Below are 9,256 nucleotides of genomic sequence, written 5' to 3'. Positions count from 1 at the left end.
GTGATAATTCTATTTTTTAACTTTTGAGGCACCTCCGTACTGTTTTCCACAGCGGCTGCACCATTTTACATTCCCACCAATAGGGCGCAGGGTTTCACGTTCTCGTCAATGCTTGTTATCTTTGGGTTTTATGATAGTGGCCATCCTAATGGGTGTGAGGTGATCGCTCATTGTCAATTTCGCTTTGCATTTCTCTGAGGATTAATGAAGGAGGAACTATTTTTATCCTAGATTTACAGAATAGAAAACTGATGTCCAGAGATAAACCTATCCAAGGTCGTGTGCCTGGTAATGTGTGTCAGAGCTGGGATTTGAACCCAGACAGAAAAGCTCCAGAGTGTGCGAGCCTGGCCAGTCTGCTGCCCCGCCTTCCATATGCTTAGTAAACCTGTGATCATGCTGTTTTGTACTCTATTCTTTTCTCCCAACGTCATATTAGAATGATTTCTTTCTTATAACATGAAATATTCTCCTAAAACAGAATTGTAAGGTGGCTGCATGGTGGTCTAGCTATGCTGTGGATACCGTGTGCGTGACTGGCATTGAGATGTCCCTGGTGTTCCCTTTTGTAAGATACTCTGAGGGTTACGCCTGTGCTCATGTGTTCGCAGGCATTTCTGATCATCGCCTCAGCATAAAGCATGGAAGCGAAATTGCTGGGACAAGGGCCATGCATAGGCAAGGATGTCATCTCAGAAAAGATTGTACCAATTTGCACTCTTACAGGAAGTGCTCAAGAGCTATCACCTTCCTTTTTCTTCACATTCTCGCTCACCAAAGGCTATAAATAAATCTCTTGGTCCGCAATTATTAAAGGGTAGAAGTGGAGGGAGGGGGAGATTTTTCCTTTGATGATTAAAATTTATTCTCATGTTCATGGCACAGGCTACAAATATAGAGCGTCAGGAACAGTTTGGCTCATTGATAGACACAGCTTCAGCCCCGCACACAGCCTTGCTGAGGGGAGTAAAGCCTGACCTTTGACGGTTGGTATAACGGCAGTCGGCCACACTGCCACCACGGGTGTCGCCTGGCACGGATGCAGCGCTGAGCTCTAGCGGAAGCACTTACTAATTCATCCATTCATGTAGTTCACATGTATTTATTGAGGGCCTACTATGTGCCCGGCACCACGTGCTGGAGCCAGAAGATGGGAAGGGGACTTCTCTCATCGGTGCAATGGGGACAAGGTTATCTGCCTTGTGGGGGGCCATGGGGAGACAGTGAGATGGCGTCAGTAATCAACTGGAGCTGTTATCATGACTCTTATTGTAATAGTAAGTGGGGTAAGTGCTGGTTTCTGACCAAGAGAGACGTTGCTTATGGTTCCATGAAGATCTACGTGGAAAATGAGTTTTACAAACAGTTCACTTGCATCTCTCTTAAGCCCAGTTCATGATATGTCTTGTTTGCTTAAAAACAATACCGACTCAGATCTCACCCTTTCCCTGCCCTACATCGGCCTCTCTTGCCTCCCCCTTATGCTGATCATAATCCTATGCCATCCCAAAGGGGTCGGGTACGCACAACTGTGGGCGTGCAGTGGACTTGCACACAGATGGTGACTGCAGGTTTTGGGGATGTGGTGGCAAGACTGAGGTCAATGGCATACCCTTCCACACACACAGCCCTGGAACCTTCTCCCTGGCCCTCGGAAGAGAAAATCCATCACTGCTCTGGCCCCCTATCATCTAACCACTGTCATCTCCATCCAGCACCTGCCGTGGGTGTCACGATTTATCTCTTTTTATTTCTTCATAACTCAACGGTGGGTTCTTAATCCAGCCCTCCGTTCCAGGGGTCCACCACAGTGCCTGGCACATACTGGGTGCTCAGTAAATATGTACCGAATGAAAGGGTGATGAAGGCAGGAAGACGTCACTCTCACCGATGTTGGCCTCGCCTAGCACAGGGCAGTACTATGCGTTGAGACGGGGCACTCGTTTCCACTTTTATTCTTTCCTGCTCCTTCTTCTGACTGGGCCCCTCTCCCTCTGCCTTCTGACCCCCGCTGCTCTCATCCTGGTCCTCTGCCTGGGGTCTGCAGGTGGGAAAAAGTGATACCCACACCCAAAACTTGCTAAACCATGGAGGCTCAAACCAAAGGGTTTTGACACTGTCCCCCTGGAGGAAGCTCAGAATGATATGCTCTGGAAGGTCAAAGGCTTTGTGTACCCTGGGGCCCCTTTATTTGAGAGTCTGCCTCTACAAGACAGTCTTGGGGGCCAAGGGAAGGGTCATGCTGGGCATCTGAGGGGTAGGGATGGCCCAGGCATCCATATGGGCCCATCACCTGAGAAGCAGGACCAGAAAGGACATTGTAGGTATGTGTGGCAGAGAGCTAGTGACTGGGGTCTTTGCCTGCCTTCTTGTGTGTGCATTTGGGAGACAGTGGAACCATTCCAGTTTGAAGGACCTCACCCAGAGGCCTCCTAGAGCAGAAGACCACTGCCAAACATCCTTTGAGATGGGAAGAATAGAATTTATTTTTATTCTCCCTCATCATCCCTCTGAATGAGGGCGTGGTGGAATTTGTGGGGTAGCCAAAAACTTTTCCATTGTCCAGAACATCTCTCTGCCAATTCTTCTGGGGACTGCTTCTCCCTAGCTCCAGGCAGTGGTTCTGAAGGAAACTGTCAATCACCATTTATAGCTGAGCGGAGGCCATGTGACCAAGTGGAGCCAATCATAGTACTCCCTACCTTGGCCATAATGATTGGTCCAGGGCTGGACACATGACCTGAGGTGGACCAATCAGAGCCCTCCATGGTACTCTACTCTTGTCTGAGCTTCTCTCCTTCCCAACCTTTAGTTGCCTTAAGGATGTAAAAACCTGGGACAGGCAGCAGCTAAGTCCTTCCCCACATATAGAGAAGCATGGCAAAGAAGGTGAAGAGAATCAAAGATGAGAGAAAGGAAAGAAGGAGAGAAAGTGAACTGATGGCTTTTGATTTCTTGGGTTTAGTCACTGAGCTCTTTGGACCCGCTCTGGCTCCTGTATCCTGGATCCCCAGTACCCTTCCAATAAATGTTCCTTTTTGATTAAGCCAGCTAGAGTTGGGCTCCTCTCACTTGTGGTCCAGACTAGATTCTAGAGTCCTGCCTGATTCCGATGCATCTCCCAGACCCAAAGAGAGGTACCCGTTTACACTAGCACCATTGAAAATGAGATCCTTTATTTTCCACTGAGAATTAGGCTTTGCAGAGCACCAGACACAGTTTGAGCCAGCTCTCCTGAGTGGGAATGCTCTGAATGTGTTTGTGAGGGTGTTTGGAGTGGGCCTGGCTGCTTCCTGGAGCAGTGCCAGCATCTATATCACCACTGGAGCCAGGCCAATCCGGTCATTTGCCCGATCGAAAACGGTGAAGTACATCCTCAGGAAGACATCACCCAGGATCCAGACATCTGAATTGGCTACCATGCCTTCAAAGTTGCTGTAGCAGATGTCTGAGTTGTACTGGAGGAGACAGAAACAACACACCGGTCAGCCTGAGAGCCCTCACTTGCCACTCACTTTAGTATCCAGAGCTGGTGGCATCTCAGCTCCATTTCCCTCCTTTCCGATGAGCTAAGTGGCTCTTTCTGCAGCGGCAGACGTGGGGTACCTGCCCAGAAACCAAAACTGCCTGTAGCTCTTCTCCCACTCTGCTGTCTTTCCTTGGGACTGATGCTCAGGCTGTTCCTCGTCGCCCCGACTCATTCTTAATGACTGAGCTCAGCCTCCTCTGGGCAGCCTTCCTGGACCCATGCCCGCCCTCCTCAGCCAGTCCAGGATGGATGGGCTGATTTCCCTGGAGGTCCTTGTGTCTTTAGCCTTAAGCGTGCCCATGTACCCCTTTGCATAGCTCTTTGGGGTTCTCTTTGCGTGGAGCCTGATGTAGACCTGCCTTGACCCAGGCGGGCCTCCTTGAGCCTCCAAGAGGCTGGGGGCTTAGAATTATTTCTCTCCTTCTCGTCCTCAAAGCTTTCTTTGAACCCATTCAAGCCTCCTCTGAACTCCCATGGGAACGGACATTTATTAAGCTGCGACTCTGGGCCAGGTGCTCTGTGATCACTGTGCATCCTTTATTCGCATCAGCCTTGAACTACCCGCGCAAAGGGAGGGGGTGGTACCCCACTGACAGAGCGGGAGTTGGGGCTTAGCAAGGGGAAGTGGCAACTTCAGGCGAGGATTATCATCGAAACCAGGACGTTTTTGAGATGGGAAGGGAGCTCTGTTAATTACGGCGAGACAACACATTGAGACTGTCCCCAGCCAACTGCACCTGTCCCTATTCCTTTGGCCTAGCTCTGGGCTTGCTATGGCTGATTTCCTGCGTTCATCCGTCTCAGCCCCCTGGTTACACGGAAGCTCTCTGAGGTCAGTGGCCCTCAGTATTCTGCTCTCCTTGTGCCTAGCGCCGTGCACGTGTGGGGTGGTTGCCCTATGTTTCTGTGAGGATGATGGATGCCCTAGACAGCCATTTGCCATCAAGAGGTTTGTGTTGTGGGTGGTGCCAGCCCAGCCAGGGGTGCTCTACAGCATCTGCAATAGCTAGACTTGGCCTCCAGGGGCCTCTTCCTCCTCGCCTCAGCCCAAAGGATCCAGCAATTCCCAGATTGGAGAATCAGCTCCAGGGGTTGGGCCCTCACCTTCTGGATGTAGGCACTGGCTGGTACGGGGTACTTGATGCCATTGATGGTGAAGATGGTGTCAGGCAGGGTGTCAACGGAGCTACAGTTGACAATGTACTGTTAGAGAAAGAAGGAGAGAGAAGGTTAGCACAGCTGATCCTTCGGTGTGTGGAGAGCCCCAAACTGACCCTGTGACATGACTCTGTACCTCGCCACTGCTGATGGGCTGGGCGTTGATGGTCTTCAGGATTTCGAGAATAGGGTCATTTGGGCCAATCACCAGTGAGGTCCCAGTATCGACAATGGCCTGGCAGCCACTTTTACAAGCAATAATCTTCCCATTCATGGAGATGCTGAGAGACAGGGCAACGAAGCAGGCACGAGGATTACTCCGCAGCCTCCCCGGCTGTCCCCAGAACAGTCCTCCGGCTCGTGCCCTCCTCTGTTTCCCTTTTTCTCTGGTCACACTGACCTTCTTTGGCTTCCTTTCAGCAAGCTCGTTCATGCCTCAGGGCCTTTGCACCAGCTAGAATCGCCCCATCTCCTTTGTCTGGCTAATTTATCTTATGCTCTAGGTTCCAGCTTAACTGTCACTTTTTCAAGGAAGTCTTCTCCCCAGACTAGATCAGGCTCCTCTCTTGGTCACTCTCGGCATATGATTCATTTCTAGCATGTATCAAAGTGACAGTTCATTATTTGTGTGACTTGATCTTTCATGTGTGGCCGCCCTACTAGAGGTGAGGTCAGTAAGAGCAAGCGGTACCCTCAGTGCCTCCCTCAAGTGCCTAGCCCACAGCATATGCTCAACACATGTTAGTTGAATAAGCGAATGAATGAATGAATAAGTGAACGGATGAGGGTTAACTGGAGACATGTATCTGGCGTCTGACCAGTTATGAAAGCCACGCAGGGAAGACGAAGGTTCTTCTGGGCAGCAGAAGCGGTGGGAAGGGAGCTGTGTGTTGTTTTCCCCGCTTCCAAGCCCCCTTCACAGACACTGAGGCCTCTGGCCAGGCAATGCCTGAGCTGGCCCAAGGGGCAGAATGTGGGCCTCTAAAGGACATTTAGAATTTTTGTCTGATGGGATTGCACAGAATCCCATCAATGATTGCCACTTTGTTCTCAGGCCACTCCCAAATTCCCAGCTTCCTGATTCTGTCACGTCCCCTGCCCAGGATGGGGATGGGGGGACACCCCCTTGTACGATGTGCTTTCAGGTCTCCAGAACGAAGACAACGTCTCATCGGTGCTGGGTAGGTTCTCCCACCGGGGACCAGCCTTCCTGGTTTGTCCAGGACTTTCTGTTTTCAAACTGGCAGTCCCGTGTACCGGGGTGACCTGGGATGGTTAGTCACCTGACGATGACCCTGTTCAGGCTGGTGGAGTTCTCCTTGATCCCCTTTTCACTGCAGCCCGCCCCACAGCCTGGTGGGTGCAGCTCTCCCACACTGCACAAGCCTCTTCCAGGAGAGTTCGGTCCCCAGGCCTGTCCCCTCTCATTGTACTCTATGACTTAGGCCCAATCCAGCTTCTCTGTTCAGGAGGCGTGGGGCAACTAAGAACCCATGTTGATGTGTGTGTCTGTGTGTGTGTGTGTGTGTGTGTGTATCTGTGCATCTGCATGTTAGCATGTGGCTATGTGCGTGTCTGTCCAAGTCTGTGTGTGTCCAAGTATCTGTATATACATTTGTGCCTGTGCACATGCATGTGTGGCGATGTCATTGCTGTGGCCCTCACGGGGAGGGGCTTACCTGTCCATGGAAATCTGCCAGAAGCCACGTTGAGTCACCGGCACCCACTTGAGGTCCCCCTTGTAGTAGGAGGGGTCCACCCCGCCGAACAACACCACGCTTCTCTTCTTGTTGTTGCTGGTGGTGGGGGGGCGGGGCAAAGAGAGAGCTCATTGTCAGGGGAGAATGATGGGTGGCTTTTCTCAAGCTCAGTGACGTGCCAGACATGAAGGGCTGCACTTATCAGTGATTACTTGTCCAGGCATCGCACAACCCTGTGGAGTAGGCACTTCTATGGTCTCCATTTTACAGATGGGGAAGTCGAAGCATGGAGGGATTGAGTACTTGTCCAAGGCCGGTCACATGGCTAATGAGTGGTAAGGCTAAGGTTTGAACTTGGACGCTCTGGCTGGGCTCCGAAGACAGCCAGGTCCCCTCCAGCAGCCGGAGCACTTGGAGATGCTGTTGGAGGATGCCATGCTGGAGGGGACTGGCCTCCACCTTGTCTAGCCTGTCATTTTTCAGAAGAGCTGAGGCTGGTGGGAAGCCACAGTCCATGGGCTCAGGCTTGCACAGGGCTGGCTTCATGGGCCTGCTACTTGTGCTGTTCACAGGGTCCCATGCCTCTGCTGTCCATGTTTTGATATTCCTAATACTCTTTGAACAAGAGGCCCTGTTTTTCATTTGGCACAGGCTCCTGCAAAGTAGTAGCTGGTCCTGGACTCATGATAAAATGTTAGTGAGGGAGAAAACATTCCTGCTCACCGCTCTCCTCCCTGTTGCATTGAATCTATCAGCAAATCCTGTTGTCTTTTCCTGCTACTAGAACCCTAACTCCTTCCCTTGCTCTTCCTCTTCCACGTCCCTGGACCAAGCTGCAGCCCTCCTTCCCCTAGAGAGCGTACTCAGCCTCTTCCCTGGCCTTCCTGCCTCCTCGTCAGTCCGTCATCCTCCAGCATGCACCCAGAGTGAGTTTTCGAAAACGTAGCTCAGGTCACGTTTTCTCCCTGCCTAACCCTCCGCCAGAGGCCTCCACTCCCGCCTAGAACAAAACCCTAGGGCGGCCTTTGCCCTTCCTCCAAACGAAGACTTCAAACGGCCCCCACCTCCAGCAATCCAGCCACACTGGCTCCTTGCTGCTCCTCCGTCGTGCCTTGGGGCCTTTGCACCCACTCCTTGCATCTCCCCCGATCCCGCTGATGGAGCTTTGCTTCTCCCCCATCACAAGGTCTCAGTTCAGAGAGGTCTTTGCCACTGCCCGTCTAAAACCCCTCTCTCCTCACTGAACATTCCGCCACCTTGTTTTACTGCTTTCCCGCCTGTGAAAAGGGGGATCGAGAGTATCTGACTAGGAGTTATCTTTTCCCTTTGTCTGTTTATTTATTTCTTGTCTGCCTTTTCTCTCCCTCCTGTCTGTCTTCTTCACATGCACAGAGTGGTCCCCAGCTCAGTAAATATTTGTTGAATGAGTCGTCTCCTTGGATGGGGTACAAGTGTCCCAGAGGCTTATAGAGGTTAAATAACTTTCTTCAGTTCATGCTGTGGAGCCAAGAACATAGGTCCCCCCGGAGGCCACAGCCTCAGCCATACTCTGCCTTCTATGTGGATCTGTGGGGAAAACTTCTGCCTTCAGTGGGAAGACACAATCTGTTAACAGGGTCCTCCTCTAGTCTGTGCTCCACCCCCGCCCCCACACCCCAGACCTTCAACCCGTCGGGGACTTCAGCTCTTCATCTATCTAGCTCAGTGACTGGACACCTGCTGATGGCTTGACCACCCACCATGGGGGACAGTTCCACAGGTTGAGTTTGAGTCCTGCCGCTACCAATACCTGACTGGGGAATTCTGTGCAAAGCTCCTCTCTGAGCTTCAGTTCCCTCATCTGTCAAAGGGAGAAACTGAACTGCAGGGGTTGGCAAACTTTTTAAAGGGCCGAATCGTCATTATTTTAGTCTTCGCAGGCTGCGTGATCTCTATTGCAACTTCACGGTGCTGCCGTCATAGAGCCAAAGCAGGGCCGTGTGACAATAAAACTTTATTTATAAAAAACAAATGGCAGGCCGGATGTGGCCTGGGGCCACTCTTTGCTGATCCCTGGATTAGACTGTCTCTCAAGAACCTCTGGGTCAGGTAGTCTATAATTTTTCATGCAACCGGAAGCACTTACCTACTCAAGTAGAAGGCGAAGATGTTCTGAGAAATGAGGCCTTGTTTCCACAGGTTGTCAAAGATGGGGGTGGACCCTCGGAAGGCGATGTTAGGGTAGGCCAGGCCTAGGATGCCATCAAAGGTCCCATTTTCAAAGGACTTGTTGGACTCCTTCTGGCTCAGGCCAAAAGCCTGGGACACAACCACAAGGCTTCCGATCTGTGGGAGAGGAGGTTGTTCTGGTATAAAGGTTTAGGAAGTGGGGCTGGGGCTGGGCGGGGGTGGAGGTGGGTGGGCAGATGTCACTGGTACCACAGGGGCCGACCGAGGCCTGGCTATGCCCTGGGCTGACCTCAGATGGCGGTAACGAGCCAGATCCCTTTGTGCAACACTGTGGAGTTTAACCAACACCCTGTTCCTCCTGCTCGCATCATCCTACTTAGTCAAATACGCTTTATTCATTTTTTACAGGCGGGGAAACCGAGACTCAGAGTGGGACCGAGTGGCTCCCATTTGAGGACCTAATGAGTAGAGAGAAGGGTCGTCTTCTTTTTGGCATTACCATGATCTGATGACAGAAATGGAGCGAATCCGTTGCAGTTCATTGTGGATTCTGCATCCCTTGCCCCTCCTCCCCAGGAGGCAGAAGCCACTTATATCATGTAGCTGCCAGGGGCCTTATGAAAAGTCTGCCTGGGAAACACTCTTTTGGATGTGCGTGTGTGTGTGTGTGTGTGTGTGTGTGTGTGTGTGTATTCAGTCA

At 51.5% G+C, this 9,256-nt stretch overlaps 1 protein-coding gene across 1 annotated transcript in view; it reads right to left on the bottom strand.

The window, feature by feature from the left end:
• Nucleotides 1–3,311: 3,311 nt before the first annotated feature.
• LOC105297972 (pepsin F-like) overlaps nt 3,312–9,256 on the bottom strand; it is a 9,312-nt gene continuing 3,367 nt past the window's right edge. Inside the window, exons 5-9 of the mRNA XM_011368951.1 lie at nt 8,513–8,712; nt 6,367–6,483; nt 4,824–4,968; nt 4,634–4,732; nt 3,312–3,458 (exon numbers count right to left, since the gene is read on the bottom strand). Coding sequence (XP_011367253.1) covers nt 3,312–3,458; nt 4,634–4,732; nt 4,824–4,968; nt 6,367–6,483; nt 8,513–8,712 — 708 coding nt within the window. The remainder of the gene's footprint in view (nt 3,459–4,633; nt 4,733–4,823; nt 4,969–6,366; nt 6,484–8,512; nt 8,713–9,256) is intronic.

The sequence above is a fragment of the Pteropus vampyrus genome, unplaced genomic scaffold, assembly GCF_000151845.1.
Source record: "Pteropus vampyrus isolate Shadow unplaced genomic scaffold, Pvam_2.0 Scaffold144, whole genome shotgun sequence".
NCBI lineage: Eukaryota > Metazoa > Chordata > Mammalia > Chiroptera > Pteropodidae > Pteropus > Pteropus vampyrus.
Note: the sequence above shows the minus strand (reverse complement) of the source record. Positions and strands in the feature narration are given on the sequence as shown.